The sequence below is a fragment of the Sphaeramia orbicularis genome, chromosome 11 (genome assembly GCF_902148855.1).
Source record: "Sphaeramia orbicularis chromosome 11, fSphaOr1.1, whole genome shotgun sequence".
Lineage (NCBI taxonomy): Eukaryota > Metazoa > Chordata > Actinopteri > Kurtiformes > Apogonidae > Sphaeramia > Sphaeramia orbicularis.
Window position 1 is genome coordinate 8,292,238 of NC_043967.1, and position 16,629 is coordinate 8,308,866.

The 16,629-nt window shown below is 38.0% G+C and overlaps 2 protein-coding genes across 4 annotated transcripts; both read left to right on the forward strand.

Moving 5' to 3' along the window:
- The first annotated feature begins 117 nt into the window (after positions 1-117).
- rrm2b (ribonucleotide reductase M2 b) lies at positions 118-4,777 on the forward strand. The gene is made up of 9 exons (XM_030146860.1): positions 118-319; positions 872-1,036; positions 1,201-1,317; positions 1,865-1,998; positions 2,524-2,618; positions 2,746-2,879; positions 3,775-3,879; positions 4,120-4,233; positions 4,458-4,777. Exons 1-9 carry the CDS (start codon positions 242-244, stop codon positions 4,608-4,610), a joined length of 1,095 nt encoding a protein of 364 aa, XP_030002720.1. The 5' UTR covers positions 118-241; the 3' UTR covers positions 4,611-4,777.
- Positions 4,778-5,140: 363 nt separating this feature from the next.
- Positions 5,141-15,631, forward strand: mtdha (metadherin a). Of its 3 annotated transcripts, none has more exons than XM_030146857.1 (12): positions 5,141-5,577; positions 6,444-6,542; positions 6,685-6,796; positions 6,983-7,150; positions 7,394-7,444; positions 8,731-8,904; positions 10,056-10,142; positions 10,252-10,323; positions 10,455-10,582; positions 12,119-12,229; positions 12,339-12,432; positions 14,890-15,631. In XM_030146857.1, the coding sequence occupies exons 1-12, from the start codon at positions 5,230-5,232 to the stop codon at positions 14,955-14,957; spliced, it is 1,512 nt and encodes a 503-aa protein (XP_030002717.1). In that variant the 5' UTR covers positions 5,141-5,229; the 3' UTR covers positions 14,958-15,631. The 3 variants fall into 3 exon arrangements, with proteins under 3 accessions (XP_030002717.1, XP_030002719.1, XP_030002718.1); XM_030146859.1 differs by having other exon boundaries at positions 10,062-10,142; XM_030146858.1 differs by having other exon boundaries at positions 5,142-5,577; positions 10,059-10,142.
- The last annotated feature ends 998 nt before the right edge of the window (positions 15,632-16,629 follow it).

Sequence of the window (16,629 nt, forward strand, 5' to 3'; positions counted from 1 at the left end):
TACGGCTAATGCTCATAAGGAAAATACAGCAGAACATGTGAAGGTTGTGTTATTTTCATTTTCAGGAAGTATGTCATCGTAACAACGTGGTTTTATAATACAGCGTCATGTGCGGTGAATAACCTCTAGAGGCGCAGTATTCAGAAGCGAGTGTCAGTTTAAATGGGTTAAACCAGGTGGCGAAGAGGCAACAGTCACAGTTATGACAGTGTAAAAGAAGGAGCTAACATCAGTGATCCGAATGACACCAACACCGAAAAAGCTGTCATCTGAGGAAATGGACGTAGTGGACATAAAAGAGCAGTCTGGAAGCCAAACGGTGAGCAGTTAGCTATACAGTCAATGACGAGGGGAGCATTAGCTTAGGTAAATACGATGACTTTTACCGTGGTTTGCCGTTTTTTCTTGTTATTTACTGTTGTATTATCCGACAGACTTATATTCTAAAGAGGTGTAGTTAATCTTCTGACAGTATGTGTTGTCAGCTTACTGGCCTTGTCTGGACATGTTAGCTCGGTTAATACACGATAGCTCTAAAACTAGTGGATTCACTGCAGCTGACACGTTAACACGCTGAAAAACCAGTTGCAGAATGACGCGAAATAGTTGTAAGCAACAAAAACTTTTATGAATAAATTTTCGATACTTTTATTGAGCAGATTGTGCTTCATGTCCTTTGTTGTGGATGTTAAGAGACGTAGCGCATGCGCAGTGGCTTTCGTAAAGTAATAATACGCCTAGTTTTATATATACTTTATATTTCGTCTTGTAACAGCAGCGCAGAGTGCAAAGTGCTCAGATTCCAGGTGTATTAAAATAAGAAACAAGATAATAATTCTCAGCTTAACCATAAATGTGTCTTTATTTGCAGAGTGGTCTCAAGGATAAAGACCCAAATTGCCATAACGGTTCAGAAACAGAGGAAGAACCTTTGCTCCGAGAAAACCCTAGACGGTTTGTCATCTTTCCCATCCAGTATCCTGACATCTGGAGGATGTATAAGCAGGCACAAGCATCTTTCTGGACAGTGGAGGAGGTGGAGATCATTTTTGTTCTATTTAGTGTAACAGTTTTTGTTTGAATATGCAACTTGAGTATTTCAGTGAATGCCTCTTTAACACCATATAAACCATATCCCCCATCCGCCTTTCATAACACAAAAAAATCACAGCAATGCACTAACACTGATCTGTCTTTCAGGTTGACCTATCCAAAGACTTGGTCCACTGGGACCGCTTGAAACCTGAGGAAAAACACTTCATTTCCCATGTCTTAGCCTTCTTTGCTGCCAGTGATGGTATTGTTAATGAGAACCTGGTAAGAAGGGTCAAATGTTTGAAACATAATATTATTGCATTGTGAAATTACCACATGTTTGTGCATTTATAGTACACCAGTTTTAATGTGTTGGAAGGAAATCGTTTTATGCAGTCATTTTGAATAAACAGAACATATACTTGAATTGCTTGTCATAATGAACTTAAATAGTAGCCAAACTGACACCGTAGGCTCCAATAAAGATACACAATCTTATCCTATTTCATGCCACTTTGGGAAAGAGAAGCCAAAATGTCATGGTCATGGGAGGTATCATATTGTTTCACTGATGAGCTACAAAGTAGGGCAGTCTGATGGAATTTTAACAGCAATTTGTCAGAAAGCTGTTAATCACATATTTAAACTCTACCTCAACTAAAAACCTGTGATTAGACAAAATTTTACCAAAAAAATCCAGTTACAGATAAGATTTTCTACAGCCTATAAACAGTGTTAAGAGAAGATGCACAATTCTTTAGCAATATGCTGAACCCTAATTATGGAGAGGTAATTTCTGTTGTGGTAAATGCACTATCATATCCCCAAGGTGCAGAGGTTCTGCCAGGAGGTCCAGGTCCCTGAAGCACGCTCATTCTACAGCTTCCAGATCCTCATTGAGACAGTTCATTCAGAGATGTACAGTATGCTCATCAACACTTACATCAGAGACCTGAAGGAGAGGTCAGTCACTTTTAATTCATATAATTTTTTTCTGATGGCTCAGTGCTGTTGACTGAGCTGTTTAAAAAGAGTATGTACAGAGAGCACAAAACATTAATATTTAAGTACTTACAACTTAATGTAATTGATTGAATTTTTGAATGGCCATGTAACTCGGCTGTCGCTTCACTCCCTTTCGAGCAAGTCTACTATTACATCCTGTCAGACTTTCTGTGTATTTTATTTTGTGAAAATAGAAAAATAACTGTTACTGTTAGACCTGCACCTGTTCATAACAAGATAAAGCAACATATCTTGGTTGCTGTGGTAATTACTGTTGCATTCCAAACAGTTGCAAACTAGAATTGGACTTGCTCCATAAACCTCTTTAAATTCTGTAAACGTCATGCTTTTATGTCAGAATGCTTTCATTCTAGTCTTTATTTGTCCCATGAACCAACAGAAAGCCTGAATATTTGTGTTACAGAAGTATTATGTTTAGAGGATGTAATGAGATGCATGTTATATTATTTTTGTTTATTTCAGAGATTATCTATTCAATGCCATTCAGACCATGTCTTGTGTGAAAAGAAAAGCAGACTGGGCGCTCCAGTGGATAAATGACAGCAAGTCTACATTTGGTAAGAAAGATGTGATATTAAAAACGTCATGTTGTACATAGATTGTAAATAACAAGAAACTAGCCTATAGAAGTCTCCTACCTCTGGGTGTTTTATAGTACTTCTAACATTGACCTTTTCTTCTCAGGTGAACGTATCGTAGCTTTTGCAGCCGTGGAGGGCATCTTCTTCTCTGGCTCATTTGCTGCCATCTATTGGCTAAAGAAGAGGGGTCTAATGCCTGGTCTTACCTACTCCAATGAGCTGATCAGCAGAGATGAGGTTCAATTAATCCACCAACATAAAGACATGTGTCTCACCTGCCAGATTACTGTGTAAAGTGTAATTTAACCCCCATTCTGAGTCTAACTTTAAGTGCTTCAAGTTGGAAAAAAGCTGGAAGGTGATGAGGAGGGGTTGAATATCTAGCTGTGTGTTTTTGTTTTTTTAACACATTATTTCAAATCCAAACTCACAAAAACAGGTGATCAAGGCAGTGATAAAAGCAAATAACTGCAGGTGTTGTCAAACTATTCTGTTGTTTCCAAATAGAATAGTACAATGGGTTCAGTTCTCTGTTAGAAAATGAATGTGCCATCACACTCACTCTGAAGCACAGGCTTTTCTATAGAAATTGCATCATGCAAGTAATTTTGAATACAAAATTAGATATAGCATCAAGGTGATAAAGTTCATAATTTTAAAGCAGGAAGTGGCATGTTGAGCTCCATTCACTATAAAATAGGCATTTAAATATGTTTAAATATTGTCATGATGTGTTTAATGACATGTAATTCATGTATTCAGTCATATAATTCAGTTTGCAGCTTGTAAAACATGTTTTAGTGTTTACCATCACATTTATTTTTAAGTGCATCTCTGTGATTTAAAAAAAAAAAAAAAAAAAACTTAAAACAAAAAACAATTTAACTTGCATACAGTACAGAAAAGAACTAATGATCTCAGACAACACATAAGGACTGTGAGGGTAGAAGCCTTTATCTTGGTTATCTTTGTTTGACGCACCTGCTTTGAGGTTTGAGAAGTTTTTACTGTCATTTAAGGTCATCAAATGCATGCGTTAGTACAGTACATGTAACTGGTTAATTTTACAGCAGTCATGTTTTCCTGTTTTCTTATATCAAAAATCTTTGCTATCTATATTGTTATTTCTTAGGGCCTGCACTGTAATTTTGCCTGCCTGCTGTACAGCTACCTGGTGAAGAAGCCATCTGAGGACAGAGTGAAGGACATCATCACTAAAGCTGTTAGCATTGAGCAGGTCAGTTAAAGCTAAAGGAAATTATGCCCAGCTCACATTATAATAATATAAAAAATGTCCTTCAGTGTTCTCTGTGTTGAAAATTCCCTCTAGACAAACTGAATTTGAATACTGTTTCTCATTGTAACACACAGGCATATCCAGAGTGCCTTATGTTTGTGTCTTATTGAAGCATAATAAAGGAGGGTGTACCAGTATTTCTGTAAACATAAATGTATGCTGTTTGTGGTTGTGTTGCAGGAGTTTTTGACTGAGGCCTTGCCAGTGGATCTCATTGGAATCAACTGTAGCTTGATGAAACAGTACATTGAGTTTGTGGCTGACCGACTTCTTGCTGACCTTGGACTTGCCAAGGTGACTTAAATTAATCATAAAACACTGTAGACATAATAAACATACCAAAGTTAGCTCTTTATTTAACTGCCTTTTATATTGATCATAGTTGACATTTTACCATGACATATGCCCTGCAGCAGTGAATTTGCTGTAAGACAAAAATTTGCAATCAGCCATGTGTTAATAAAGGCCACTTTTATGTAAAAGTTTTTTAATGTATTTTCTTTTCTCTTAAATCTAAGGTTTACCAAGCTGAGAACCCATTTGACTTCATGGAGTCTATTTCACTTGAGGGGAAAACCAACTTCTTTGAGAAACGAGTGGCAGAGTATCAGAGATTTGGAGTCATGTCAAACATGATGGACTGTGAATTCACTTTAGATGCAGACTTCTGAAACTAAAGTGTCTGTTCTGTTACATGTTTGTTACATCTGAACTATTTATTGTCTTTTGGTTTATTCAGTTGCTGGCCAAAAAGATTATAATAAACTATACTATAGGCCTACAAATATAAGTGAACAAATCTGTAAGATGGGTTAGTAGTATAGATGACAAAAAGGAATCAGAAGAACAAGCCATTTATTGGCATTTTTGACTACCAGTCATATGTGTTAGAAAAACATTATATGACCCCAGTTATTGTTGGACTTTAATAACTGGAGTGTGTAATAGCTCAATGAGTTGTGGATTCTACAGTGGGGTGTGTTTGCGTGTTTTTTTTATTGTATAATAAAACGTTTTTAACATTAAAATGTGGCACTTTATGGTCGTTTTACAGCAAACCGCTAACTTTATTCATGAGCCTTAAATGTGTTCAAATGTAGGTGAGTAATAAAACATTATGTCATGTGTCTGAAGTCCAAGACAGGAGTCTGTTGAGCTGCCTTTAAAGCCTCATACTGGGTTTTATTAATAAAGATTTCTCCCTCCAGTCAGATTAGATTAGCCACTCCTCCGTTAGCATACGGTGGCTGGCAATGATAGCTAACAGCTAGTGTTTTCACGACTTGAAAGATGGCTGGGGACTTGCGGGGTTTTGCGTTAGAGAAAGCCGAACTGATTTCCAGTCGTCTAAAAGAGCTCCTGTCCTCCGGAGAAGGTTATGTCCGCGCTCAGTTCGGGGTGGACCTGGGTCTGAAGCCCGAGCTCTACCCCACGTCAGTCGTCCTGTCCTCGGCCGCCGTGGGTCTGCTGCTGCTGCTGGTTCTGTCCTGGGCCGCCGTCTGTAGCGGTCTGTTTGTCGGGAAAAAGCGGGGATCCCCGGTCACTGAAGGCAGCGTCGAGCCTGACAAGGCCCATTTTACGAAGACCGTTAAACCAGAGGAACAGAAGAAGAGGAACAAAAAGAAAGCCGCTGAAAAGGTATGCTACGCAGCGTAAAGGCGCTGCTGAATCACAGCGGGACAATGAAAACAAGTGCATGTACAGTCACTGTGTATCCAAAACAAACAGTGCCTATCACGTTATGGTTAAGAAACAGCTAATTTCTGGCAGGTTAACAAGATGTGAAATTACAATTATTTTAACGATAGCTATGTCACACACAACAATGAAGCGACCAGCGCCAGCAGTATATCGAAGAACTAAAGATTTCACAGAACTGAAAATGTCCAGGGACAAAACTGTGACCCACTTACAAAGCGTCATAAATAAACACGAATTACAGCGCTGTGTTTACCAACAGATAGAGCTGCATTTGCATATTTAATATAAACACAAAGGAATGTTAGCTTTTGCTAGTCACAACATTAGCTAAGATTGGAAGTCTCACTGGCTATCACCTGAAACATTAACTGTTTCTGTATTGAAAGCAGTGAAAATAAAGCGCTATCACTGGTTATTATGTTACCATAGGATTGTTTTTCACATCTGCCTACATATAGTAATACCACCTAATACCACCTAAGTGGTATTACTTTCAGCCAAATGACTAATATTAAAATCTCCACCAGGTTACATTTCATACCAAATTGTATCCCTGTCCTTTTACGTTTAGACCTATGTAACTAGTTATATTAACATATATGCTATATGGTTCATGAAATAATCACCATGTCGTTCAGCTTCATGGTATTTAATTTGTGAATTAAACTAAATTTAGTTTAGTTTACATGGTAAATTAGGAATAAAGTGTGGGGCAATTTTGCATCCATATTTTTCAAACACATTGAGAGGTATGATGGCAAAATTAGTGACTCTTTAATGTTAGTATTTGCCTTTTTCCTCAGAAGAACCAGTCTAATGGACAACCAGTGACGGTAGCTCTAGAGGAAGTTAAAGAGGCTGAGACAGTTTCCAAACAGTCCCCCAAGGTCCAAACTGAGAAGGTATGTTAGAGCAGCTGCAAAAAAAGTGGATATGAAACTGTTCATTTACTTGGCAAAGTGGTAGCTGTGTTTTCTCAGTTTGAATTTTAAGAGAGTAATATTATTGGTACTGCTAAATGTTTTTGTTTTTCTGTATTCCCAGGTACATGAGGTGCAGGCCCCGGCCCAAGTGAAAAAGAACAAAAAGAAAACAAAGACAGATGTGAAACCGGTCCAACAAACAACTGCAAGTGAGGGGAAAGAACCTGATGATGGTAAGATTCATTTATTGCTGGGAAATTACATAACTACTTGTTCTTCATTTCAACTCCTCTCTATGTTGAGTGTTTCACTTTGAGTTTTAAAACCTACATAGTGTAATACCTGTCTGTCATTCTGGTGCATGTATCAGCCTATCTGAATATTGTTTCTTGTTTTACACTTCTTTTTTTTTCCACAAGGTGCGTGGGAGACCAAAGTCAGTAACCGAGAGAAGAGGCAGCAGCGTAGAAAGGAGAAGGGCCCAGAGGATTCTGGTGGTCCAGGATTTGTGGAGGTCCCCAAGACCCATGTGGAGGCACCTGTTGTCACAGCACTCACCAACACTAAGAAGAATAGAGGAAACCATGGTGTGTAATGAACATCAGGATGTACAGCCTGAAAGTCTGAGCTTACTATTAAAATATGGATGAAAAACATAGTTTATTTCAAAAAGCCCATATATCCCATCAAAGGTAACATGTAATAAACATACCTTTATCATGTACAATATATCATGATGTGAATAGTTCTCTCGTGATCAAACAAAAATGAAGAATTATCTTGCAATAATGAATGTTTCTCAATTATTTCATCTGCACTGGTTATTTCAGAGTCCCAGTATCCGAGATCAACTGGCAAGGGGGATGCAGGAAGTGGAGCTGGTAAGGACAAAGCTGAACCATTACTTTGTTTAACTGGGATTGGAGGACAACTGAGAATTGAGGTCTTGAGTGCCTTTCTTATTGACCTGAGTAAAAAAATGCTATATCTATGCCAAGATGCTATATCATATTCAGAGGTCGTCTGGGATATATTTCAGGGATTTTATTGTATGACTTAGGTGCAGCAGCCACCAAGAGATTTTGGACACCATGAAACACCCGAAATACTGAACCAAGGCTTGTGGGTTTTTTCTTCCCATTGTATACAATTCGTCTGGTTAGTTTTGCTTCCACAGTGCAAAGCTGGGAATGTACTACTAGGCCCTGTCATCATCATCTATATATGCTGCTCTTTGGCTTAGATCACACTGAAAGGTGTTGAAGTTTAGATCGAATAAAGTATAAGTGAAAGTGCCATAAAGTATATGTCAGGACAGAGAGAAAACAAATGGAATTGTCCAAGATATCAAATTGACATTTAAGGAGTATTGATTGATTCACAGTATCATCTCACATGGTGACTAACAGGCAAGGAAAAATACCTTAAAAGCTGCCAGCGTCCTTTAACCTAACAGTGTATTTTACTTACAAATACGTGTTAGAAATTCAGTTTGTTCAAGTTTAAGTGAAATTTTGTGCTACGTTTAGGCTGTGTGTGTGTGTGTGTGTGTGTGTATATATATATATATATATATATATATATATATATATATATATATATATATATATATATATATATATATATACACACACACACACACACACACACACACACACTTACATACATACATTTCGGAGAGGAATTGTAATACCAGATGTGAATGGATCTTTAGAGCTGACCAAATCTGGAAAACTGGATCATGAACAACACATGTTAATGTCATCCCAGTGTAATGCATCCTCGATTTTCTATAATTTTCTATTTTCTCAACTGCACATTAGTTAATACAAGTCACGCAAATTGGAGCACTGTAATTTAGAAAGTGTCTTCAAAGATCAGACTACACCAGTATCTGTGTATTTCATGTTAGTACAAAAACATTACATAAACATAAGCTGCATACTTCAATAGTGCGGTACAAGTAGTTGTGTGAATATTCTCTGATCTCACAATTTGATTTGATTTTGATGTCCACATCACTGTGCATCTTTGTATTTTTCCATACCTCTACTAAGCAGTACTTTTTAATATTAAGGTTCTCATCTCACCTTATCTTCCCACTGGACTGTTATGCTGCCACTGTAATCAAGAATTCTGTCCCTATCTTTGTTGTGTGTGTCCTCAGTGGCCTCCAATTGGAGAGAGGAGCCTTCAGTCAATGGAGGAGGTTGGACTGATATTTCCTTAAAGATCCCAGGTCAGATAGGTGCCATGGAGGGGACAAAGTGGACAACCATCCCAACTTCTACGCATTATAGGACCCAACCTGAACCCAAGTCTTGGGCACAGGAAACGCAAGGTATGGCATGCTGAAGGTGAAAAATTATCACATGGCCTTTATTATTTATCAATTTAAAATTTCCCAATGTTTAAGACCAGAATGCTGCAATTCTGACAGCCAAAAATCACTTCCAGTCATTTTAGACATTATGTACATTACTGTGAGTCTTGAAAAACAATTGATAAAAATACAGTTAAAATACCAAATCGAAGCAGTACTGATAAGAGTATTAGTATTGATAAATTCTGAATGATACCCATCCCCATCCTTATGTTTGTTTTGATGCTATAAAGAAAAAAGAAAGAAAGAGACATAAAATTCTGTGTATTTGATAATGGTCTGTAAATCTTCTGTACATGAGCCGCAACTGTTGCAACCAAACTCAACAAAAGTAGCCATTCTCTGTACTCCAGTAGAAATGTAGACAGCAGTGTAAAAGACAGACCTTGAAAGATGTAGACCCACCAATTCCACTTCTTGTGAAAAAGTACTCAAAGTATAAAGTAAAAAGTAGCAATATGCACGTATGTTGTCTCATTTTGTTTAGACTAACTTTTTGCCGCAGTAATTCAAAATGAACAAAAGAAGCAACAAGTCATGAAACAACAGACTTTAGGTGTGTTTTTGTCTTACATCTTTTCTCTTGACCTGTACAAGTACCGATACCTCCAAACTTATACTTAGTTACTTCCCCCTTCAAACTGGCACTTGCTGCTAAAAAAGATTTGTTCACTTCATATCAGGTAGGTCTGACCATTATGGAACCAACTGTTTTTATGAAGTAACTGTTTATAAAGAGGTTTGAATCACTTCTCCCATAAGACTTCATTCAAACAGAACAGACTTTGTTAATAACTTCATTCTTCTTTCAGTGCTCCTTATCCCGGTACTGATGATGATGTGGAGGTGATCCCAGAGTGCCTTCAATAGCAGCTCATTGCTCTTAATGTGTGCTATGCACTAATGTGATTGCTAATGTTACTGTTACTATGTGTGTATTACGATGGGTAAAATGCAATGCAGAGACCAAATTTGCCTACAGGAATAATAAAGTGACTTAATTTTGACCTTTAACTATAACCTTTAAAGGAAGGTATCTGTTGACGTTGAGCTGAGCTGCCTTTTTTGGGTTTTGTAAAACATTTTAGCCAACATTGCTTGTGTGTTCCCAGCAGCAGCGTGGAGTGGCATCAATGGCAGAATGAAAAATAACCTCAGCCCTGTGTCTTTCTCCATGTTGGGACTGAACACAACAGGTTGGCACTTTGATGGCTCATTTAATTTTGTGTTTAGTGTCAACATTTTTCTAATAATTTGTTTGTTTTTATCTCCTTCACTTTCTCAATTATCTTCTCTCTGTGTCAGACCCAGCGTCAAATTCGATTGACCTGCAGTGGACGAACCGCCAAGATGTTGATGATGAATGGTCTGGATTCAGTAAGTGGAAATTAAACTTTGAAAACATTTCATCTGGTAATTGTAAAAAAGAAACATCTAAAGTAATCCAACTTGGGGGCTGTGAGAGTTAATGTTCTGGTGACGTAATGTTTTTGTTGTTGTTTTTTTAGATGGGATGGCTGCGGTGGACCCTAGCTCTGACTGGTATGCCCCGATAGAGCACTGGGGAAACTACGAGGAGCCGCCTGTGTTGGCAACAGCAGCTCCTCTGCCAAAGGAACAACCTGGATTCAACAAGGTATCGCTCAAGCTCCAAAAGCCAGATCACCATTGGTTCAGTGAGTCTTCAGAGCTGTTCCACAAATATCAGGTTGAGGTTTCTTTATTAGTACCTGTAGGTAAATTGATTTTGCAGTACAGAAGATACTTCTTATCTTCTTATCTAAATAAATAAATAAATAAATGTGTGTGTGTGTGTGTGTGTATATATATATATATATATATATATATATATATATATATATATATATATATATATATATATATATATATATATTAACTGTATGATTAACTATATGATTTAAAAAAAAACAAGCTGGGGTGTCCAGCTTAAGAGAAATATACAATTAAAAGAATAACTGTGGCCTCAAAGCCACAAACTCAGACATAATATTGTTGAGTAGATTTTGAGTTGTAAAATATTGAGTAAAATGTATTTTAAATTAAAGTGAATGTAGCCTAAACACACACACACATATATATGTATATATATATATATATATATATATAGAGAGAGAGAGAGAGAGAGAGAGAGAGAGAGAGAGAGAGAGAGAGAGAGAGAGAGAGACACACACATGGTGGTGCAGTGGTTAGCACTCGTGCCTCACAGCAAGAAGGGTTGGGGTTCGATTCCAACACCAGTCGACAGGGGGTGGGACCTTTCTGTATGGAGTTTGCATGTTCTCCCCGTGTCTGCATGGGTTCTCTCCAGGTACTCCGGCTTCCTCCCACCATCCAAAGACATGCACTGATAGGTTAATTGGTTAATCTAAATTGCCCATAGGTGTGAATGTGAGAGTGATTGTTTGTCTCTATATGTCAGCCCTGCGATGAACTGTTGACTTGTCCAGGGTGTACCCCGCCTTCGCCCTATGTAGCTGGGATAGGCTCCAAGCGACCCCCGTGACCCTAGTGAGGATAAAGTGGGTTCAGAAAATGAATGAATGAATGAATATATACATACACACACACTTGTTTTTCACAATAAGTCGATTCATACTTGTTAAATAATTGTCAAAAAGTTAGTCAGATTTTTTAAATATTAATTTAGATCAGTGCCTGGATATAATTTAGTCAATTTACTGAAATAATTTTGGCAATTTGAATGTTTGTTTGTTTGTTTTTAAGAATTAAAACCTGGTCAATGATAAAGAAATGTAATTCATCAATACTGTGTGTGATTTTTACAGTAACAACTTTTTAACTGTAAAGTATCATATTTTATTTACTTTTCAAATGTTTCAAAAATTTAAAAAAAGAGATATATTTTCTTTCTCTTTCAATATAAAAATCTATATATAGTTAGATTTTCCCTCTGAAATTGTTAAGAATCCAGTAGATGTTTAAAAAATGCTTCTTTGAATGAATATTTATTAAAACTATATTCAGCATATTTTATTAAGTAAATGTTAATTTATTAATTGACTAAACAATTAATTCAACCCACTCACATTTTTTCTATGTAATAAGGTCTTTGTTACTTTCTGTCATACATACCTATTATTCCTAATTTGCAGCTGAAACTAAGTGCATGATATTTGTTATGTTATGATAGTTGTCAGAAGATGAGAAGGACGGTGAGGATCCTGCTGGTGGAGCCGCTAAATCCAAGAAGAAGAGGAGGAAGAAGAAAAAAGCAGAGGAAGAGGCTGCATCTGTGTCTCAGGTAGAACAAATATCCTCCTAATGCCATTTCAGTTTCATGTCATCATATCTTTGTCATATCGGTACTAAAATGTTTTTATGTTAACTGTTTCATTTTTTTTTAATTTTAGATGGTGACCGCAGCATCCTTGATAAACACAGGACCTAAATGGCAAGAGCTTCCAGCAGCCCAAAAGCAGAATCCCAGCATATCCTCCTCTCAGAGTATGTTTCAACAGATCTTAGCCTGAATGTGGTACATGTATGCTGGGTACTGTTAGTAGAGAAGCCAAGTCCAGCCCCTTCCGCAGTGCTACACGAGACATTATTTGAGAAGAAATATGTAGAGAAGTCAAACATTAGATACAAATGAGCTTTTGATCACATTAGAATTATGCCATGAATTGCACATATTTTTTTGTTCATTTAAATGTTTTGCAAGTCAGGAAAGTCACAATTTGTTCTAAAACTGTTAGGGCCAATACTTTGATCAAGGTTAGAAGAGAACATTGATGTTTTTGGTGGTAGGGAAACCCACTCCCTGCTCTAACCAGGAATTAAACCCAGACCCATCTGGCTGTGAAACATTCTTGAAGTATCTTCTCCGCAGTCTGTTAGAGCTACTGATTAAGTTTCTGCAGATTGAACATGACCAAACTTGTAGGTATTTTCGTCTCTTTTGATACAGTACAGGCCAAAAGTTTGGACACACCTTCTCATTCTTCGCATTTTCTTTATTTTCATGACTATTTTCATTGTAGATCCTCACTGAAGGCATCAAAACTATGAATGAACACATATGGAATTATGTACTTAACAAAAAAGTGTGAAATAACTGAAAACATCTCTTATATTCTAGTCTCTTCAAAGTAGCCACCCTCAGCTCTGATGACTGCTTTGCACTCTCTTGGCATTCTCTTGATGAGCTTCCAGAGGTAGTCACCTGAAATGGTTTCCCAACAGTCTTGAAGAAGTTCCCAGAGATGCTTAGCACTTGTTGGTCCTTTTGCCTTCACTCTGCGATCCAGCTCAACCAAACCATCTCGGTTGGGTTCAGGTCCGGTGACTGTGGAGGCCAGGTCATCTGGCGCAGCACTCCATCACTCTCCTTCTTGGTCAAATATCCCTCACACAGCCTGGAGGTGTGTTTGGGGTCATTGTCCTGTTGAAAAATAAATGATGGTCCAACTAAATGCAGACCGGATGGAATGGCATGTCGCTGCACGATGCTGTGGTAGCCATGCTGCTTCAGGTTGCCTTTAATCTTGAATAAATCCCCAACAGCGTCACCAGCAAAGCACCCCCACACCATCACACCTCCTCCTCCATGCTTCACGGTGGGAACCAGGCATGTAGCATCCATCTGTTCACCTTTTCTGCGTCGCACAAAGACATGGCGGTTGGATCCAAAGATCTGAAATTTGGACTCATCGGACCAAAGCACAGATTTCCACTGGTCTAAGGTCCATTCCTTGTGTTTCTTGGCCCAAATAAATCTCTTGTGTTTGTTGCCTCTCCTTAGCAGTGGTTTCCTAGCAGCTGTTTGACCATGAAGGCCTGATTGGCGCAGTCTCCTCTTAACAGTTGTTGTAGAGATGTGTCTGCTGCTAGAGCTCTGTGTGGTATTCATCTGGTCTTTAATCTGAGCTGCTGTTAATTTGCGATTTCTGAGGCTGATGACTCGCATGAACTTATCTTCAGCATCAGAGGTGACTCTTGGTCTTCCTTTCCTGGGGCGGTCCTCATGTGAGCCAGTTTTGTTGTTGCGCTTGATGGTTTTTGCGACTGCACTTGGGGACACATTCAAAGGTTTTGCAATTTTCCGGACTGACTGACCTTCATTTCTTAAAGTAATGATGGCCACTCGTTTCTCTTTACTTAGCTGATTGGTTCTCGCCATAATATGTATTCTAACAGTTGTCCAATAGGGCTGTCAGCTGTGCATCAACCTGACTTCTGCACAACACAACTGATGGTCCCAACCCCATCAATAAGGCAAGAAATTCCACTAAGTAACCCTGATGAGGCACACCTGTGAAGTGGAAACCATTTCAGGTGACTACCTCTGGAAGCTCATCAAGAGAATGCCAAGAGTGTGCAAAGCAGTCATCAGAGCTAAGGGTGGCTACTTTGAAGAAACTAGAATATAAGAGATGTTGTCAGTTATTTCACACTTTTTTGGTAAGTACATAATTCCACATGTGTTCATTCATAGTTTTGATGCCTTCAGTGAGGCTCTACAATGAAAATAGTCATGAAAATAAAGAAAATGCGAAGAATGAGAAGGTGTGTCCAAACTTTTGGCCTGTACTGTACATCTGCACTCTCGCTCAAAGAATAAGATGAAATATGTGGAAGTGGTTCCCTTTTTACTGACATGTATTAGATGAGAGATGTAATCCACTGAGTTCACTCACACTAAACTAAATGGCACCACTATCTTTACATCTTACAAGTGTGACTTGACTAGGACTTAAAACCGTATGTTTGGAGTAATTCAAGCTGAATCAGAAAATTGTCTCTCACCACTGACTTGTGTTCATATTCTCTTGAGTCCTATGTGACACAGCAGAAGGGATGGGACTTCCCCTCTCTATTACCCTGCTTTTTTTTTTCATAATTCACCTTTAATCACACTAGTAATGAATGCGCCTTTTTGTTTTCTGTGGAATGTCTTTGTAGAGAAGTGCGAGCAGATGGCAGAGCCTCCGAAGCCCTCCCAAAAACAAAAGGTCCGAAGGGAAACATGAAGTCACGTCACAGGTCCACACAAAGCATATGCAAAATGATTGTTAAACGTGTCACATGCAATAATTACCAGGTACAGAGTTTTCTTTGTTGCATTAACAGTTTATCAGTTATCAAAACAAACAGAAAACAAGCAGTGGATACGAAGTGCTTGGTTGAATATAGTGATGAAATGTGGTCCTATGGACTCAAATCTTAACAAATTTGCACTATTTGCTACACTGCAAAAAAGAGTGGGGTTTCAGGAGAGCTTTTCATGCAGTGGAGGTACATTTTTGTAAACCTTTTTTTTATGACATTAAATATGTTTTCTTTTTTCCCATCAAGAGTGTATGTTTATCATTATCCCAGAATTATAAGACAGGTTTGATTTTTTTCTTATTTAGGTTATAATAGAAGCATTGTGTTTTTTTGTTTTGTTTTGTTTTGCTCCCCTGAATGTTGCACTTTGTTTTGTTGTCATGCTGCTGCTGCCTCTTACATCCAGGATAAAGTCCTGGAGCTACAACTGGAACTGTATGTGAGTGTTTCTAACTGGTTTAAATGATTTGTGGTTTAGATTGTTGACTTAACTGAAAAATAAACTGCAACACCCGAAGTGGTTGTAAGATGATGCATTCGATCAGTTTGGTTAACTTATAATCCAAACATTTCAACAATACACTGTACTTTATCTGAAAAATAGATGAGTGACCACATAGTGTAGTAGGTAAAACCAGTTGTTACCAGTTACCAGTTGTTACATATTTTATATCCATAACCAGCTAAAACTTGTTTGGCATTTGGACATTTAGGACAGGGGTCAGCAACCCTGGTCCTAGAGAGCCACTATCCTGCATGTTTTAGATGTATCCCTCTTCCAACACACCTGATACAAATGATAAGCCTATCATCAAGCTCTGCAGAAGCCTGATAATGACCATCAGGTGTGCTGGAAGAGGGAAACATCTAAAACATGCAGGATAGTGGCTCTCTAGGACCAGGGTTGCTGACCCCTGATTTAGGAAATGGACACATTTGTATCTGCATTATAACAAAAATTATATGAAGAATACACCAATATTATTGGAAGGTCTACAGTGTCTGTTTAACACCCAGCCCTTTCTGTACTCAGATAAAAAACAAAAAGAAAAGGGAGGATATCTGTCTGGAAATAAACTTCTGCATCAGTCTAAACAGGGCATTAGACTAAAGACCACAAAGTGTCTGAAATTAACTGACATCTCCTTATACTTAAGGCGTTAACCCTAGTTCCTCCTTGTTATGAAATCATGTTTTCTGTAGAGGTCTGCTATTGAGTATTTTTCCCAAAGTGATTTTAATCTAAAGCTTTAGCCAAATTAGTTTTACTTGAGTCAATTGGTGTTTTCCAAAGATCATCTTTTTAGTAGAAAGTCAAAATTAGTCAAGAAACACTCACTACTCAATACGGTCATGTATTTTGCTCCTTTATGAGGACTGGCAGCTGTGATCAGGTTGAGTTTTGTGCCAGTTATAACAGAAAAGTAAAACAACTTGGTCATGAACATGCAATTTTTTTAGATGGAAAAAAAAAGCATTCAAAACCCGAGCTGAATTTGGAGTTTGGGCAATAGGGGCTGATGTTGGTTGTGAGGGTGCAGTAGCTGATACAAAACACCAGGAGGCACTGTAAGTGAAGTTGAAAAGTAGTGG